This window comes from Camponotus vicinus, unplaced genomic scaffold (assembly GCF_025532165.1).
Source record: "Camponotus vicinus isolate PSW18456_S1 unplaced genomic scaffold, iyCamVici1.0 SCAF_12, whole genome shotgun sequence".
NCBI lineage: Eukaryota > Metazoa > Arthropoda > Insecta > Hymenoptera > Formicidae > Camponotus > Camponotus vicinus.
The window spans coordinates 13503935-13523830 of record NW_028141948.1 but is presented as its reverse complement, the minus strand read 5'-3'; the positions used below and the strand labels follow the sequence as shown (position 1 = coordinate 13523830).

Below are 19896 nucleotides of genomic sequence, written 5' to 3'. Positions count from 1 at the left end.
ACACACTATGTAATTTTTGGTAACGAGAGGGATGCATCTAGTATTACAATTCACTGAATAATCAATATACATTACTAGATACATCCAAGTATATTACGCATCGTGTTTTTCGCCCACCGAATGTTTAAAAATAAATTGTCGTCGCGATTCCAGGCTCAGACTCCCGTGAATGACCGCCACTTTCCAGACGACTCAAAGATCGGCGACAACGAGATACTCCAGCCTCAACCGCCACCCTCCACGCCGACCAAAGCACGTGGCGTCACATCACCCTCGTCCATCGTGACACCCCGAGCCGTTAGGAGCAGTTTGGCCAAATCTCCGGAATCCACAACGCCCAGAAGGCAACACGCGCAAGAGACGGAGGGTCTAACCCTCGCGAACGGACGAGCATCCACAATACCCTCGCCGGATGCGACGAATGACAGAAATACACCGAAGGGTCGCTCGCCGAGATCGCCGAGTTCCCCGCGTCCACCCAGCAGCTTGCGTGTTAAATCCGCCGATGATAAATCGTCCCCCGGCACTCCTAGAAAAACATCCCCCGGCACACCTAACAAAACGTCTCCCGGTACACCGAGAAAAACTCCGTCCCCTAGAGAGTTGCGTCTTCCGAAACTCACATCTTCGCCGATACCACAAGAAAACACAAATCCAGCAGTCCCCGAAACTCAGTCGAAAATTACTTTACCCAAACTGGTTGAACCATCTTCGAAAGCTGCTCGAATGGCGTATTAGAATCGTTAAGTCAAAAATATGACGGGCTTTCTAACACTTAGCACAAGATACCTCAGACAACTTGCATTTCCTTTCTGCCGTTTTTTTCGATTAATTTGAAAGCGACTTCTTTATCAAAAATCTAATACTTTTCTATCACAAATTTTTTTAAAGTTTAAATATTTCTTCATATTAGATTAGATATTTTTGTTTACAGTTCAGGAATTTTTAATCTATCGTAAATGAAGCCTATGTGTTGACATTTCGATATTTTTTTTCTATTTTTCTAAAGAAAAATATTTCAAATCAACTCGTATATAAAAGAAAGAATGCGAGGATACTTGGAGCATCTTGTACATTTTATGAGAGTAAGTGCAAAAAGTAATAATTTAGAACAACTAACAGTAGAAAATCAGTAAAAAAATCATACTTGCCAGAGTAGATGTCTTCTTTTTATTGATGAATATAATCCTAATATGTAAGTAAAAAAAGTAAATTTTTCTAAAAGTAAAATTAAATCTAAACGTAAATTTAAAAGTAAATCTTTCGTAGAAATAATCTCTAATCAATAAATAGATTTGAAAGTAAACTGATAATTCGAACCGAAACGGAATAGGGACTTGTTCTTCTTTACAAGTCTTATATTTTCCCAACCAAATCGTTATATTTCCAACTCTGTATCTTCCTCAGGAAGATTAACTTTAATCGATGTCGGAAATAAAAGTACCGTCCAAATAAATATATTACTAAGCTTTAGTAAATTATTAACGCGATATTTTTATATCACAAATATTTCTAATATTCTTTTTTTATTTTATTCTTGATAAATCAATAAGTAAATAATTTTTTTAATAGTTTTTGATTATAAATTTCTAAATTTTTTTATAAAATATCTTTAACAATTTGTTTATGAATCAATGATTTTTATTAACATCGCGCGCAACTTTCAAAGATACATATATAGAAGTAACAAAAATATATTATAACGTCTAAAAAATATAATTTAAAAATATGCGCATATATATTAAGTAACGAGTGGGAAATTAAAGGAAAATATGGAAAAAAGCGTGAAAAAAATTGCAAATTATAATACACATGTGATTTATAGAGAAGTAAATATATATATGTATAGACTATATTGTTTCATATATAATTGAACACACTTGCAGTACAAAATTATCTCCTTGCAAAATTATTTTGCGTTTACTCGAGTTTAATATAAAAACCTATGTAAATACAGTATGTCAATCGGCCATAAACCTATGTCAGTTTTTCTTTGGCAGTGGAGGTGGAACTAATTTAACTCCATAAAAATAAGGATGACTCAATCCTTTTCTTGCCGTTATCCTCTGATTAGGATCGTATGTCAGCATTTTCTACAAACATAAAAAAAAAACATGCATATATGCGTACAAATTCTAACGCGCTTCCGCGAAGTAAATGCTAGCTTTTCCTTTATCCTTACTGAAATTAAATCTTTGGCGTTGTCGTTGAAAGTAGGTAAAACGTCGCCTAAATTACTGGCCTCCCATCTCGGAAATCTGGATGTGTAATCCGGAAGCTGTGTCACACCTGGCCAGATTGTTTCGTCTGGTGTACCGAGCATGCGAAATATCCTAAACAACTGATCTATCTCGGAATCACCGGGAAATAGAGCTCTCCTAGTTGCCTATAAAGTATCGTATTGTTTCGTAAAATCCACGATTATATACGCGATGCAACGAGTTTTCGCGCAATTTTCACGTACCATTTCGGCGAATATACAACCAAGACTCCATACATCCAACGCGCAGGTATACAATTTGGTTCCTAAAAGCACTTCCGGTGCTCGATACCAAAGCGTGACAACCTCGTGCGTATAAGTACGCACGGGAACGCCTATCATTCTTGCTAATCCAAAGTCAGCCAGTTTTATATGACCTTCTCGATCTATCAATAGATTCTGCGGTTTTAAATCTCTGTGCAATATACAACGAAGGTGACAAAAGGAAATTGCTTTTAATAGTTGGTAGAGATAACTCTGTAACACAATGCAAAACCAGCTCTTAAAATGTACACGTACTATTAGCCTCGAATCCGAAAAGTATATCCGAGCCTATACCTTGACGAGCGCTGGTTCTAAGCCTCCTTTAACGGAGTCTAGCAACTTTTTGAGATCTTGCTGCAGAAATTCAAAAACGAGGTACAAGTGATTATCACCGTCTACGACATCGAACAATTGTATGATGTTTGGATGTGCGAGGTCTTTCAATAACGATATCTCTCGTATAGCGGTAGACGGGACGCCTTCTCTTTCCCTGATTTAAAGCAACACTTTAATTAAGTAAAAATGTACGTGACTATACCTGATCAATATGCTAAAAAAATATAGTTTTCTTTTGTTTTTGTTTTTTAACGATATCGATATTTCTCACTCGAATTATTTACTCACAAATTGCTTATAAACATTTAAACACAATATTTAGAACATCAAAGTAGCGGTTGGTGTGGAAAAAACATATATCGTATAATAACATAATATAAAAGCAATACTGTTAATTTCTGTTAATCCTTCCCAAAAAAATTGTTATCTCTAATGAGATTGCAAGAAATATATACATGTTCTTATCCCGAAAATAATTATAATAAGAAAAACTTGTCTTACTAAATTATTATAAAATTACATGGTGTATTAAATAAAAAATACCAAATCAAAAACCAGGCGAGCATAGCATAATGGGACAAGCTGAATAATGTGGTGCTACGAAAATTAGTGTAACGTGGCCCCCGCAGATTCAGCTGACCCCAATATGCAGATTGTTAGCAGTGTGTTAGCAGTGTGCACAAGCAAAAAGCCCAGCTGATATTGCAGTTCTGCAAACTGATAATTTTCGACATATATACGCAAAGGCCGAAATTAATTTTGTAATATCAATTTAGTTTATCAGTATTTATGGCTTATCGGAAAATTGATTATTATTAAAATTTATAGGGATACATTATTAAAAATTTAAAATTATGCTATTCAAAAATATACTTATGGGTTTACCTAAGTTAGAAATAATTAACATTACAACCAGCTTATATATATACATGTATACCCAAAAAGATATAATGATATAAATTTTCCAAAATTTGATGAAGAAACTTCCTGTTAAAATATTTTTATGGTTACAATCCTCGAGATTGATTTTATATACAACTTATATACAAGTTAAGAATGTAAAGTATAATTTATTAAAATGTTATCAAGCATCAAAGACAGCAGATATTAATAGTAGCTATGGAAATTACATTCTGCACTAGATTAATGAAAGCTCTTGATAATCAAATGCTATATGAATCTGGATATAAATAAATTATTATAAAAAGAAGAAAACATGTGCTTTCCTCTAACAAGCAAGTATAATAAATTAACAGTTAAATGAAAAAAAGTTAGTTACTTTTCATTAAAAGAATAAGAGGAAAAAGTACCTTGTGTACATGTGATTCCTCTATTCTAATATATCTGTTATACAATCAATGAAAAGAGGATCATTAAGGGTATAATGTAACAAATTTCTTGAAAAATTCGAAAATCAACTAAACAATTTCCCATTGTGATACTATATATATACATGTTCCTTCAAAAAAAATTCTGTTAAATTTCTAACAATTAGTAACAAGATATTGTAACAAAAAAATTATTAAAAATTCCAAGGAGATGCGTCACATGTTCTCCTGAGGAAACACGTGTCACGGAATTTTATTCTTATCAGGATTAGAATTCATGATTCACTCTAACATGTTTAGAAACATATAATGACATCCTAATGAGATGGAGGAAGCGGGATAGATGTGTACAAAGGGACATACGTCTCTAGTCGAATCTTCTTGAGCGCCACCAGCTTCCCGGTGAGCTTGTCCTTGGCCTTGTAGACAACTCCGTACGTTCCCTCCCCTATCTTCTCGATCTTCACAAAGTTGTCCATAACCTCACCGTTGCCGCGCTCGTCCTTGTCGCGAGCTCGTGGACGCCGCTCCTCTCCGGCCAGGGCGCCTTCCCTTACCAATTCCGTCGTCGACGCCGTCGTTGATGCGCGTCTGTCCTCTCAGATGGATGCACGTAATCCCCAGGACGATCGACCTCGACCCTTCTCGTCGACGAAACTGCTTTATCGCGCTTGTTTATCAACACGGCGAGGCACGTACTACGCACGATCTTAACGCGGTGTGGCCATTTTTATTTTTTAGGAGGGATGGAGAGAAAAGAATCGATAGCATGAATCGATGGACGTTGAGCACTCGAGATCGATGGTCGTTAACCCGCGTTAAATAATCGACAGCGCAACCGGGTGAATGAACTCTGGCACGAATATGTGTATTTTTATACATCTTGAGATAAATATAAGTAATTTTCATTAATTGCGAAAAATTAATCGTAAAGAAATTTAAATGTATATATATATTTTTTTTCATAAATTTTCGACGAAACTTCAGATTGTGCATCGAGAGAAAAATATTTTCATGCAACATCGAATAAACATACATCTAGAGATTGAGATCTTTTATTTATTTATCACAATCACTATACGTGGAAACACCTAATTGACCCAATTACTTAGCCTATTTGATATTTTGTATATTTTGTTAGTGCCTAAATGCAATATATATTTTTGTTTATTACAATGAAAATCTTTTTTAATTTTGTATGTGCTTAATATATTTGAAACTATCTGTCTTCCAGTGAAATATACCGCATGAATATCGAAAGCTACGCGAATACTCAAGATTCGATTTATTTCAAATTTTTAAGTAGATATCTTGAATTTCCACGTATGTATTTCTAAAAGGATGTACATATAGGATCAAGACATTTTTTATGTAAGGAGATAAGTCGAGTATAATTCGAATATGATTTCCATTGATCTTCAACATGTACATACATGATTTCCATCACACCTTTAAGATTGTCGGTTTGAATCCCTCCACACGTATCAGATTTTGATTTCAAAAAATGCATTACACATAGATAATATAATTAAGTTTCTAACATGTGTTATTTCTGTTACACAGAAGTGCAAATCATTCTCATATGTGATTTTCATCGGATTTCTCTCGATTATTCTTAGTTATATGTTTCTTAAATTTAAGTCTAATTACGAAATATTATACATGTAACGATATATTATATATGTAATGTGATTATGATACGATATTTAGATAAAAATATGTATATAGGAATTATGCTACCGTGTATATATCTCGCGTGTACATACAACACGAGCCCTATTCCGTACATATAAAATATATGCATATATGCACGTTTCTACCGAAGCTGGGCAGAGGCGCGTAAAAATTGGAATGTTTGCGAAATTTTATTTTTACGCTCGTCGGAAGATACATCCACAAATAACTTTCTACAATTCGTGAGACATAACTGGCACTCTGACAAATTTGAGCAGACTCAAACATTCATTAAAAAATAATATATTAAAAAATACGTCGAAATAATACTCCTTAAATAGTAAAAGAATTTTCTAACATGCGTCATGTTAAATACTTTATCGTTCAATAAAATATTTTTATTGAACTAATAAAATATCTTTATATTGTTCAATAACGAATTCTATAAAATCTGTTTATATTTAATTATATTCTTAAAATATTTGATTCAGTTATACTCTTAAAATTTTGAGTAAACGTAACAACACATAGCAACGATTTTAATTCGCTATTGAACAGCGATGATTGTTATTTTAATAGCCTCTCGGAAAGACATTCACGAGAACAAAACTACAGATTCATCCCATCTCACGTAATGGGGTTGAATAGAAAATATGCTATATTTTCTAATGTCTAGAATGGGCACGATGTAAACGTACATTATTTTCATGCATATTAGATTCATCTTCCTCATAAAGATATATATATGTTACGATTTTATTATGCAAATTGCCCGAAAAAACCTGGAAGGATATTATTTGTAAAAAAGACATTTTTCGTAATAAATATTACTTTTCGATATGATGATTTAAATATGTTCTTTTATAACCACGAAAAGCTTGAAAGTTTTGGATTAAGAATTCTGCAAGAAAGCGAGATAATTATAAAGTTCGTCAATAACTTCCCAGGCCGTTTAGGACATCTGACATTCAGCTTATATTATGCATAAGCTTTATTAAAATGCACAGAGTAGCGTTTAATCTCAAGCAAAGCACTTATACTGAATATTTTTGGTGGATGAAACTTGAAATATATGACAGGTCTTATACTACGATAGTATTTTACTAAATAATAATTTATTAATACATATATATATTTGATATATTTTAAGTAATTTTATAACATATTTTCGACATTATATATATATATATATATATATATATATATATATATATATATACATATATATATGTATAAAAAAGAGCATATAAGAAATAAGAACGATTTCCAAAGATTTGGAACACTTGCCAAAAATAAGTCAAGTTTCATCCAAATTAGATATGAATTTTGTAAGAGTATAATTACAATTTGTTCTAATTATTTGAATTAAAACTTTTCAATATAACAGAAGATATTGCACACATTAGGCTATCAAAAATTTGAAATATAAAAAATAATCTCTTCAGACATAAAAATATTATAAAGTTATCTAAGTGTGTACTCAAAGAAGATATGATAGAATTTTTTTGTTCGGAAGATATAAATTCCTAAATGTCATCGAATAGTTACGTATATAATGTAATATGATGTATTCTTATATATATATGTATGTGTATAAGAGAGAAAAATACGATTGATACGATTATACGATGTTATATCATCTACTGTTTCCATGATTACTTACACTCTTCCATAAAAAAATATAAAAAAAAATTAATTTGCATATTTTCTTACAGCATTTTTATCTCAATCCATATATTTTTTTAATTTTATATATTATGTATTCCCAATTTTTTTTGTTTGTTTTGAACTAGCATAATTATAGTATGCTAGATTTTCATCACCAACTTCCATCTTATCAAAGAGTTGTTGAGAACAATGCAACGAAATTTAATAGAAATATACTTACATAATGTTTTCTGTCTGTAAACTACAAGGCGCATTGAGGCTTATGAGTTCTAATTGTATGACTAGAGCACACATTTCTGTTATTATTTGTCTAACTCATTCTAAAATCTATGATTGCCCGGTCGAAAAATCAGCTATTATTTCTGTTGAGCATTATATATGTCTATATAATCATCTCAGTATTAAAAAATAAAATTTAAATTTTAGCTCTTGAAAAATATGCTGCACATATAAACGGGCAATCAAAATAAAATTAATTTTATATATTTGTCTTTTTTATACTCGATAAGAGTAATATGAAATAATAAAAATAATATGAATAAAAAAAAAAATTAAAGAAAGATTATAATTTTTTTCAAATGTATCGTCGAATCAATATAAATAATTATGCCGCGGAAAAATAGCTCTTGCAGCTTTTTCCTGTGGATCTAATTGATTACGGTAATGTCTTGCCAAGAAAGCTGCAATCACCTGAAAATGTTTAAATTCATAAAGTCTAAACAAAATCTGCAAAAAATGTAATAGAAAAAAATATACAAAATTTATCAATATCCCTCTTACTTTTCATTATATACATGTAATTTAAAGATTTTTTAGAATATTATGAATGTATGAATATTAGCACACATGAATATTTGAATCAATAAAATTACAACATTAAACAAAAATCAAAAAACCACAACCAACATTATGAAACCACCCACCATCTGTTAGGAGGATCATATGAAGTGACAGAGGACATGGCGATGGTGTTAGACTAGAGGAAAGCACTAGGATTAGCTCGTGGATCTTTCTGGTTCCTGTATCTCACGGTCAACCATACACCAACAAACTGTAATCGGGCACACATGTTACATAGCATTAACAAAATGACACCTTTTGACTATAACCAAAGTAATCAAAGCACTTATATTTAAACTTCCAAATGTTGAATAATTTTATGTAAAATATGTTCTGCACAATAATATAATATAATATATACATGCACATATATATATATATATATATATATATATATGTGCAAGATTTATGTACATGAAAGATGATGTGACATTATTTGTAAAATCTTACCTCTGTAAAGCTAAAGAATAATCCTATGCTACCGCACAATTTGAACGCATAGTCAATGGTAGATTGCAGTTTGTGCATACATGTTGGACAAGGTGGACAAGACATTAAACTGGTATCAATTGATTGACAGCAAACCTTCTGTAAAAGATTGGAATGATTAAATTATTAAATAAATATCACTTTTATTTTAAACTACTTACATCATCGCAAGGTACAGCTGGATCTTCACTAGTACCATTAAATCCGCAACAGTTAAAAGTGGTTTGAACTTTTCTCTTCAAATCAGATTCAACATGTGTCCAGCCCTAAAAATAATTATTAAATTTTAGATCTTTATCTCTTTAGAATAATATGATTGCAATGCTTTTTGAATACAAAAATTACCTGTTCCGCAAGTTGTTCTTGCTGTTTAGTGTTGACAGCAAGACAAGCACAGGCGATGCTGAATTGAATGAGGAATAAAAGGAATAATATAAGCATGTACTATAAACTATAATTAAGGAATTATATATTCATTTCTTTTATTGAGAGAGAGAGAGAGAAAAGAAATAGAGAATATACTATTCAATATTGTTACTCAATAAAAAATTATATAAAATATATTAGATATAATTGAAAATAATATATATGTTAAACAAATATCTTCTTTTACAAATATTAGGTATATGATAATGATATTAAAATATGATAATGTCACAGGTACAAAGATAAATCAAGTGATATTAGAATATGATAATGTCACAAGTACGAAGATAAATCATGTGAGAGATCAATGTTCGTTTTATGAGTCTAACTGATATCAAATTACAAATTGATAAGGATACAAAGAACAATAAAACCTGATGGTGTTTAACAGCACCAATCAGACCCAGAATAGAAATAAGAAACAGGATCACTCCGCATGCCAAAATACCACCAATAATAGGAAGGTTTGTAACTAAGGCAGATGCTCTTCCATATACAGCAACTCCTATTAGTATAAAGGCAACAACCTGTAAGAGAAAAGAGTCATTAGTAGAATTTCATTATTAATCCTAAATAATAATACAAAAGTGGTCCATTAGTTGATATTATAATATTAATATTATATAACATTTATTTATTAGATGATAAATACTATACAATCTTAAACTAACACATTAGACTTATATATAATTTGAATACTAATTTTCAGCCACAGATTATCATTTAAAATAATTATTTATGTGTATCAATATAACAGTAAAGAAATCCAGAGTTCCATGAATACTGCGACATTCGTACTAATATAATTCTTAATTACAATAATAATAATTATTAATTATCAGATAGTCAATGATAAGAAGTGCACGATGTAAACATTAATATAATAATTAAACGAATTTTCTCTCTCTTTGTATCAATAGAGATCATAGAGATCACAGACTATATGAGTTAATATAGTCTAGTTTAATATAATAATCTACAGAGACACGAAGAATCTCTTTAATCGGTCAATGTGCCCTTAAAATTAGTCGATGAATTATGCAACGCGTAAATGTCCTTCCTGTAAATAATATAATGTCAAAATGAGGCTCGATCGAATGAACGAGACCAGGAAGAGAAGCATGAGAGTACTCGAAGCGAAGGATGTGCTACTTACGATGTAGAGAATGTTGAGTGCTGTCAGCGCATTTTTGGAGCACGTAAAACCGCCGCACATCTTCGCTTACGCCCGTTCCTCGATGTCCTCGTCGAAGCCCTGCAGCCGCGGGCGATTCCCAGCGAGAGCTCTCGTCGTCGCTTTACACGAAGAGACGACCGTACTACGCTCGATTACGATTCACAAAACTTCGCACTTCACAGTCTTAATCCCGCAACGAAACCCCCACGATGGCAGACAACTCGCGACTGCCCAAACCAGCGCGATGGCGACGATCGATGCGCTCGATAGATTTGCGACTATCACGCGCGAAACACAAACGTCAGTAAGTACGCCCGGCATGTTTGGGAAAGCCAGCGAATCCAAATCGATACATAACATCGATTAATTTCGATTTCCATCTCGAAGACATGGAAGTGATTTTTGTATCTATCCGTGATAATAAAATCGTCTCGGTAAAACTTGTAATTTGCTAAAATCGTGCTGATTTCAAGCTTTAATATTGGTGCCAACCGAGAAAACGCTTACACTTATGTATGTACAATGTGCGATAGCAATAAGTAAATTTAAACTTTGATATATCTTGAGAATTTGTATTTCTACGAAGAAGCAGTGGCGTAGTAATAAGGGGGCGGAGGGGGCGGTCCGCCCCGGGCGCCGTTTTAACAGGGGCGCAATTGAGTATTATGTAAATATATTTTTATTGCTCGAAACTCGAGCATTGTTTAATCAAGTATGAAAATCTCACCTTTTCAATTCTCTAACTTGTCTAATAGAAGCATGAAGCACCTAATAAAAATCGTTAGATAATTATTATTAGTAACCTAGTAAAAAAGGAGGAAAGGACCGCCCCGGGCACCATTTTCCCTTACTACGTCACTGCAAAGAAGTAAAAAATTGGATTAAATTTCTCTTATCTATAGTTCAATTTTAGCAACATATTTATATTATCGTTTAATTTTCTGTCAAAAACAAATGCAATGAAGAAAATGAAAAAATATCTTTTGTCTTGTTTTGTGTCTCATCGAAGAGATACAATCTCTCTGATGAAATATTCGCATTTATTTCTCACGAAATTTCATCAGAGACAAATGTTTACATTGTAAATGTGTCACATCAAAACTCGAGTGAATTAACGTTAACAAAGGAACAGAGATAACGCATAAACATTTTCTGTATTGAAACGTAGTTCCAAGTCATGCAGCTATTTAAATATTTTATATTTTGTTCGAAAATGTTAGCTTAATCCATTTTATTAACATAAAAAGTGGCATTAAAGCATTTATGTATATATATATAGTCAGTTTTTAAAATAAATTTATATACTTTAAATTTATACAAATTAGGGAAATTATTTAGGAAATTATAACAATTATTGATTAGTTTTTGATAAATATATGATTTTTTAATTTTATTTATTAGTTGATTTTAATAGTTATTAGTGATAATTAAAATTAACGCTCTTTTTAAATAATTATGAATATCAGTTAATATAAGAATCGTATATTTTTAGCATATCACGAAATTAAAATATAAACGATGTAAAAAAAAATTCGGATATATAAAATTATATTTAATTTATTATATTATTTCATTTTCATATTATTATTTTTATATTATTTAATTTACAAATATACTCTCGGATGATATAATTATTTTATGTGAAAATCTCTAAAATATTATTTATCAATTAGAAAATTTTTACGTTTGACAATACCTAAATTGCGACAACACAAAATGTGCGATGCACTACAAGCTAATTATAACCAATGATAAATACATACTTTCGGAAAAATTTGTGATACGCCACGTTTGCAAAAGGATTTACATAATATGTACATAACAAGGTTTCGAGATGATATATCGTCTATGGAGATGTACGTCGTGTACGCATTTCATTTAGAGATAGCATTTAGAGAAAAGATTTCGTAAAAGAAAGTTTACAAGCATCAATGTTTGGTATGAAAGTACATTACTAATGATTTATTTACGTATAAATTTCATAATATTTTTTGTACATCATTAATTGTCCTGTATTCAATATATCAAATAAGTTAGTCATCATGAGTTCTTGAATTATCAAAAAAGAATTATCATTTATAATGACTTTAATGATAATACAAATTATAAGATTTACAACAATTTATTTGGGGAAAAGAAAGTAAAAACCTATAAAAAAGTAGGAAAGTGATTAAAATATTTTTATCAAAAAATGATAATTGCATGCTTTGGCACTGCTGCTTTATAAATTCAATGCGAGACTTGTTGTTAATGTTCTTATTATTATACTTTATAATAATTTATTATCATTTATACATAAATTGCCGAGAGAGATACTTAATTTTTGTTTATATAAATTACAACGTTTTAGTAAATGTATATTGGATGCGCAAAATGCATTTGTGATAAAAGGTTATCAAGGTTTCGAGACACGAGATAATGATTAATATCTGATTTAAGTGATTAATAGAAAATATTACAAATATCAAAAATAATACTTGTGCTTTTATATCTTCCTATTGTTGTCCACTATTACAATTATTGATAACAATCCCAAAGAGATTACTTATACCACAGTTGCGATGATAAAATGATTAACTATTACTATCAGAATGTATAATATTGTTGTGCGTGTTTGTTATTGTTAATCAGACTTGTAATATGAAAAGCTGTTTATGAATAACTCTATATATAGATTTTTGTCTTTAATTAACATAAGATATTAATCCTATTATATTATGTAGCAGGAAACAAAGGAGATAATCCTATTCCCCAGTTTTATAAACTTTCATTCACGATTATTAACGCAATTAATATGAAGCATTTCAATATATATTTGATTTTTTCAAATATAATACTAAATTAGGAGAATTATTTTATTAACATAATAATAAAAGAGTGAAGAAAAAATACTTCATAAATGTATTATTAAAGTAATACACATATAAATATTTTTTTTTTATAAATTATGTTATCTTATAAATTTTTTATATAAAAAGAACAATAATATAAAACATATATTTAGAAGATAGAAAAATACGTTGTGATGATTTCTGATAATTTCTATTATTGATATTTAATTATCTCAATTAATTTAAGTTATATTTATTATTATATTTGAGAAAATTAAATACATTGAAACATTTCAAATTACAATTGCATTAATAATTGTGAATGTGTATTATAATAAAATAAATAATATATCGCAATATTTATTATGATAAAATAAATAATATTTGTTATACTCAATTGTTATGTATAATATTTGTTATACTCACTTGTGTTATTTCAAAATACATATATTGCTTTATTTAGAATTGCCTTTTTTATGTCTTTCTATTAATTAAAATAACGTTATTTTCTTTCAAACAATCAAATGCATAATAATATTTCCAGTAGTATATATAAAAAAATAATTCAGCATTATATATATATTCTCGGTTCTTATCTTTTCTGCAGAACTTAGTAATGATAAGTAAATACCCTCATAAAAGTGAGGACACCGATAGATTCGACATGAATTGCTGATAACGAAAGCACTGATAAAGTAACATATAAAATCTACGGCGTCATACATACGCTTCACTGTAGCTGAAATGTGGATCTATTAAAATTCGGGCGCCGTTAGATTAGTAGGCATTCGTCGTCTTCCCTGGTAGCATTTCTTATGTTCCATCACTATTTCTGTAAGTTCAATATCAACTTAAAATTTAATAGACTTTTTAATATCAAACGCTTAAAACACAAATAAATTTAATTTTTAATTTGTAAATTTTATCCTAACAATAAGTGTGATATTATATTTATTCGAATGGCGGATTCTGGATTTTGGCCTATATCATCAATTTTTAGTAGTATATACATAATGTTTTATAATATTTAATTATAATATAATCACATCTAAATTTTCCTGATAAACTGGTTCTTATTTCAGTCAGTGTAATAAGAAGAAATAAAAGATGGAGCAATTCCGTAATCGCTGGTGTCAGTGTTTAGCAGCAATTACAGGTAAATAAAAATTAAACTGTTTTTAAATTTGTTGAAAAATAATATAATGATAATACAGTAAAATGATATAAAAATGTATTGATAAAATTACATAAGATTTTAAAATATTATTACAAACGAATTCTTTGTGGGATGTGCCTGAAGTTGTGATATAACTCAGAATGGTTCCACATGTAAAAATAATTTAAAAACGTAGAATAAAATTTTGTCACACAACGTTATGTTCTCGAGAAAATTGTTTTCGAAAATTAAAAAATTAATATAGATTTTCTTAACCTTGAATAATCTATAACAATCTTGTATTATAAATCGCTAAATCTGTATTAAATCGAAATTATTGATAAATTAATAAAAAAATAACAATAGAACAAACATAATCTAAAATAATTTGAGTTACTAAAAAACAAATTATTTAAAAATATCAAAAGACTATTATTATTTATTCAATAGAATGTTGTATTCTTTTATATATATTTTAGCCAACATTAAAATAAATTCCATAATAATATAAAAATCATTCTGTTATATACATTAAAAAACCTATTTGTTATATATATGTTGATTATTTTTCTAATATATAATACATATGTATATGTTATATTAATTTTCCAACTTTAAAAATTATTTTTCTCGAAAAAGAAGTTCCGCAAAAATTTTATTCCACAATTTCGACTTCTTTTTTCATAAGAAATTATCTCTTCGCAAATCGTATTATCATATGATTTTGAATAATCTTTATATATAAAGAGATTTACAATTTAAATAAATAAATTTACTACATATATTTAGAAATTATCAAAAAAATTTCGTTTCTATACCATCTACGGATAATGTTATCATTGTGATAATTATATTAAAGAAGCAATACATTGTAATATAGACATGATTTAAAAAAAATGAAGTATATAAAGTCCGAGATATCAAGATAAAATTCGAGTATTGAATAAGCATTTATTAAATTAGAACTGATATTTTAAACGCTACTTATGTTCGTAGACAAAAATAGTTTTTAGTTTATAATACTATTTATATACATACTCTTAAAACTTATATTTATATTTTTATAAGTAAAAATAATTTATTAGTTGTTTATCTCTTCTAGAAGATTAATTAATCTCTCCTTCTATGGATTTTTCGATTGATTCAGAATCTTTTTTCATATATAAAATATGATATATATTATATAAAGAAATCAAATAAAGTAACAGAAGAATAGCATTCACATTCGTTCGATTTTATCACAGCTACCATGTCGATGGCTACTGCCGGATCTCATATAGGCTGGACGTCACCGTCCTTACCAATGCTGAAATCTAACTCCTCTCATATTCGGATAACATCCGACGATGCCTCTTGGATCGCCTCATTCTATCTTTTGGGCACCGTACCCGGATGCATTTTAGCAGCTTTCATTGTCGACTGGCTGGGTCGAAAGATGAGTTTACTGATAGCTGGTGTACCTCTCTTTGTCGGATTTATCATGATAATAATAGCATGGAATCCCTATATTCTCTATGCTTCTCGCTTTATTAGCGGTATCGGCCAGGGCGTAGTATATGTCGTTTGCCCGATGTATATCGGCGAGATAGCCGATAAGGAAATCAGAGGCGCTCTCGGTTCTCTTATCAAGCTGATGGTGACTTTCGGGGAATTGTATGCCCATGCAATAGGTCCCTTCATGTCCTACCAAAATCTTGCTTACATCTGCCTATTGCTGCCACTAATATTCTTCCTTACCTTTTCCTGGATGCCTGAATCGCCATATTTTCTGCTAATGAGAAATCGCCAGGACGATGCGATGACGATTCTGAAGCGCCTAAAGCGCCGCGTTTCCGAAGACCAACTGGAGATAGATCTGCAAGAGATGCAGAAAACAATCATTCGCGATCTCATAGATCACGGTCATCTTGGAGATCTATTCAATACACCTGGGAACCGGCGCGCCATCATTATCAGTTTTGGCCTGCAATTCATTCTCCAGTGCAGTGGTATCGCCGCAATCGAGTCATATACTCAGGAGATCCTCGAGGAAGGTGACGGAGCTCTGCCTGCTAATATCATGGTCATTTTGCTCAGCTTGTTTCAATTGATCGCCGGTGTCGGAGCAACGATTCTGGTTGATAAACTTGGTAGACGCCCGTTGCTTTTGAGTACCACTTTTCTAGCTGGAATCACGTTGAGCATTGCCGGCCTTTTTTATTTTCTCAAATTTGTATATAAAGTGAACATGACCGGATATGGTTGGATACTTCATTCGTCCGTGATATTTTACGAACTGATTATCGCTTTGGGCCTGAATCCGCTACCATATATGATGCTGGGCGAGTTATTCTCCACTAACATAAAAGGCGCTGCAGTATCATCGACTAATGTGATGTCCTCGTTGCTGGCCTTTGCCGTGTCCAAATTATACCAGGTGATCTCCGATTATTATGGAGTGTACACGACCTTTGGCTGTTTCGCCTGTAGCTGCTTCGCCGGCTTAATTTTCATCATGCTAATCGTACCCGAGACCAAAGGCAAGTCGCTGTTGGAGATCCAAGAAGAGCTTCATTGCAAGAACAAGAAGAAAATAGAAAGAAAATCACAAAATAGGGAGAGGAACAACGAGCAAATTCAAATAAGTACGATAACTTAGACGGATAGATGGAAATAAGGATGTTTATGAGAATTTACGTATGATAATTTTTGAACAATAGAAATAAGCAACGTACGTTCTCCGGATTATGGGACATTCGACAAAAAGTCTCAAGGCGGCCGATCGTCCTTCCGGTTACGATGGTTACATCCGGGTCAATTATAAAAGCGAACGAGCAATATTTCCAACAATCATTGGTAAGATCAATTGCAATTATTTGAATACGTAATTGGACTCTCTTTAAAAAGACATGAATGAAAACGGCGCGTTATTATTTATAAAAAATGGACATTATTGTCTGCAAAAATCAGAAAGACCGCTGTCAAAGTCGACTTTTATACAAAAAATTCAAAAGAAACATTTGAAAATCTTTACGTTTACTTTCAAAGTTTCTTGTATTTTAATTACAATTTTGTAATTTTTCTTTCCATATTTTATCGCCTGATATAAAACTAAGAGACCCATTGTCAGCTACATAAAATTAGAATTAAAGTCTAAACTATTCGGAGGAAGGATACCTCAGATAAAAATTAGCTTGTAAGAGTTTAGTATTTAAGAAAGGGCCCTTATATTCCATTAAAGGAGGCGTTTCAACTGAAGTAATGAGATCGCCGAAAGAGCATTTTCCGATCATCATATGATATTATTATTAAAGATAAATTCTAACGCGTAATAATAATAAATCTGTTTGTGTGGATTATATTTAAATTTTAAATTTTAAATTTGTGAATTCAGAGTTTAAATTTTAAATGTGCAAATTAACGCTTCTCATTTATACAAACGTACGTTTTAATTAAAAAATATCTTAATTCAAATATTTTAATTCAAAAACATGTGTTAAACTACGTAAAACTTCTCAAAGGAATAATGATAAAAGAATAATATCATTCCTTGTTCAATTAACAACATATGCGATTGACATTTTATGTACACAAATTGAGTATGTTTGGTAAACGCAACAGTTGTATGAAAGCATAACAATTGCCCCTACGATTGATGTATAATTTTAATTCTATCAAAGCAGATCTATATGCTTTCTGTTTACTTAACTGTAGCGTTCGCTCTGAACATTTTCTTACGTTTACTTACAACAATTGTATAACTAACAGTTCAATTATTGCATTGATTTTCATTTGAAACGTTGTTGATATTCGGCAAATGTCTCGATCGGCGAAAGAATCTCGGCCGAATAATGTGAATTTATAGTTTATCCGATGGTTTCTCTGAAGAACCGTTTCAGAAGAATCGCTTCTTCGAGATCCATTGTATGATCCAATGTGCGTTTTAGCTAGGCCCGCAAGCATGATAGAGCAATCTTGCATGACCATCTTTTATTCCCTTTTAGGCAGGGTTAAACTGAAACTTAAGACTGCTAGTTTTTAATTAATATCGTAAAGTATATTATTTTTATTCATCTTTTGATGAATATGTGGGCGAGCTCCGAACAGGCAAGAAATTCTCACAAATTTAGGCAGAAAAGCGTTTTGCTTTAATTCTGCAAATCATTTTTCATGATAAGAAATTCAGTGAGTAGAACTGTCGTCTGATAATTGATAAATCCGGTTTTGATTTACTCTCGTAGATTGAAGTTACATTTTTTTGAGAGTGGGATTTATAATATCTCCCCAAAAATTCGCTAAAACAAACAAATAGAAAATTTCTAAACAATAAAAAGTTCCTAATTACAATATCATTGTATATTTAGAAACATATTTTTTATTCTTTTAAGACAAAGTTAAGCTGAAATTTAAAATAACAACGAGCAACAAACTCAAATAAATACAAAAGTTTAATTCGATGAGAAAAAAGTAGAATTATATATGCGAAAGCATAATCATTTAAAAATTCGTGCACGATAATTTTAATAACGAAAAATAATTAATTTTCATTGAAAAATTATCGAAAGCGCAAACGATCTAACATAAGAAAAACTTAAAATGCTTGCGCAATAAATAATATTTTTCTTTTCTTTGAATTGTCCTTTAAAGATTTAATAGTATAATTCAATATTTCTTTTCTCAATTTTCAATCTCCAATACAAAGACATATGAGATATATGAAAGTGACATATCGGTGAACGAATCCGGAGTCTATCGACTATCAATCGACCACTTCAGAGCTCATGTATTGCTCTGATTATTGATTTATGTTTCTGTTTTAGATAAGATAAAACATATGCGTTATAAAAATAGCGCTTCGGCGTAGAATATAACTGGCCCGTTATTAGAGTTAAAGAAAAATATACTCACGCGTTTTTCCATGCGTGTTAGAAACTGACCGGAAATATCCGGTGCGTGCTTTCGTGCGTAAGTGGTCGCCGATAATAAATGGATGTCTGACCGAGACGTGAAGAATCTAAATTAGTTTCATAATCGGGTTAATGGCTCCCTCTTTCCACTAAAAGGAGGGATTTATTTTTGCTCCCGGTGACGCGATCCACCTGTTACGTAGGCCAAAGAATAGCTATGTTTGACGATTAAACAGTTAAAGTGAATGAACAGAGCATTTACAATCGCTCGTAAAAGTTATCAAAAAATTCGTCGATCACATTCGCTTTATTACGGCTATGCGAAGCACGTTCTTAATATCTTATAATTTCTTATAATATCTTAACTCTCGAGTGTGTCAAGTATGTTCACGCTATTGCATGACTCTCTACAAGTCCCTTTTAGGCAGGGTTTAAAGACTAATCGAATGCGATTTGAACTTCAGATTTCTACAATGTAGAAGTTTGTAACATACATTGACAATAAATGAAGTTACATTATTTAATTCACAATTATATCAAATGTGAATTTTCTTCCTCGCA

The 19896-nt window shown here is 30.9% G+C and overlaps 4 protein-coding genes across 9 annotated transcripts in view; 2 read left to right on the top strand and 2 right to left on the bottom strand.

The window, feature by feature from the left end:
* Positions 1-1853, top strand: part of Tau (microtubule-associated protein tau) — a 33638-nt gene extending 31785 nt beyond the window's left edge. For all 3 annotated transcript variants that reach the window (XM_083085383.1, XM_083085384.1, XM_083085382.1), the window contains one exon: positions 154-1853. In XM_083085383.1, coding sequence (XP_082941509.1) covers positions 154-738 — 585 coding nt within the window. In that variant the 3' untranslated portion in view covers positions 739-1853. The remainder of the gene's footprint in view (positions 1-153) is intronic.
* Positions 1785-5055, bottom strand: LOC145963443 (cyclin-dependent kinase 2). The gene is made up of 5 exons (XM_083085402.1): positions 4552-5055; positions 2819-3014; positions 2465-2737; positions 2183-2386; positions 1785-2093 (listed from the first exon to the last, which is right to left on the bottom strand). Exons 1-5 carry the CDS (start codon positions 4665-4667, stop codon positions 1983-1985), a joined length of 900 nt encoding a protein of 299 aa, XP_082941528.1. The 5' UTR covers positions 4668-5055; the 3' UTR covers positions 1785-1982.
* Positions 5056-5227: 172 nt separating this feature from the next.
* Tsp97e (Tetraspanin 97E) lies at positions 5228-10802 on the bottom strand. Of its 2 annotated transcripts, XM_083085404.1 has the most exons (7): positions 10442-10802; positions 9645-9812; positions 9205-9303; positions 9021-9125; positions 8821-8958; positions 8454-8581; positions 5228-8220 (listed from the first exon to the last, which is right to left on the bottom strand). In XM_083085404.1, the coding sequence occupies exons 1-6, from the start codon at positions 10499-10501 to the stop codon at positions 8507-8509; spliced, it is 645 nt and encodes a 214-aa protein (XP_082941530.1). In that variant the 5' UTR covers positions 10502-10802; the 3' UTR covers positions 5228-8220; positions 8454-8506. The 2 variants fall into 2 exon arrangements, with proteins under 2 accessions (XP_082941530.1, XP_082941529.1); XM_083085403.1 differs by lacking the exon at positions 8454-8581.
* Positions 10803-14032: 3230 nt separating this feature from the next.
* LOC145963427 (trehalose transporter 1-like protein) overlaps positions 14033-19896 on the top strand; it is a 23957-nt gene continuing 18093 nt past the window's right edge. For 2 of the 3 annotated variants that reach the window (XR_014436164.1, XM_083085352.1), the window contains exons 1-4: positions 14033-14127; positions 14376-14449; positions 15694-17073; positions 17149-17284. Coding sequence is in view for 2 of the 3 variants with exons in the window: in XM_083085352.1 (XP_082941478.1) it covers positions 14401-14449; positions 15694-17073; positions 17149-17252 (1533 nt within the window). In the remaining variant the exon portion in view is untranslated. Of the gene's footprint in view, positions 14128-14375; positions 14450-15693; positions 17074-17148; positions 19867-19896 lie in introns of those variants that run through there. The other variant, XM_083085351.1, reaches the window with a different exon arrangement.

Coding starts and splice junctions, on each gene's coding strand:
- LOC145963443 (XM_083085402.1), bottom strand. CDS start 4,667: ATGGACAACTTTGTGAAGATCGAGAAGATAGGGGAGGGAACGTACGGA. Junction 3,015..4,551: donor AAGAAGATTCGACTAGAGAC/GTATGTCCCTTT, acceptor GCTTTAAATCAG/GGAAAGAGAAGGCGTCCCGT. Junction 2,738..2,818: donor TAGAACCAGCGCTCGTCAAG/GTATAGGCTCGG, acceptor ATTGTGTTACAG/AGTTATCTCTACCAACTATT.
- Tsp97e (XM_083085403.1), bottom strand. CDS start 10,501: ATGTGCGGCGGTTTTACGTGCTCCAAAAATGCGCTGACAGCACTCAAC. Junction 9,813..10,441: donor CACTCAACATTCTCTACATC/GTAAGTAGCACA, acceptor TTTCTCTTACAG/GTTGTTGCCTTTATACTAAT. Junction 9,304..9,644: donor ATCAGGTTTTATTGTTCTTT/GTATCCTTATCA, acceptor TATAGTTTATAG/TACATGCTTATATTATTCCT.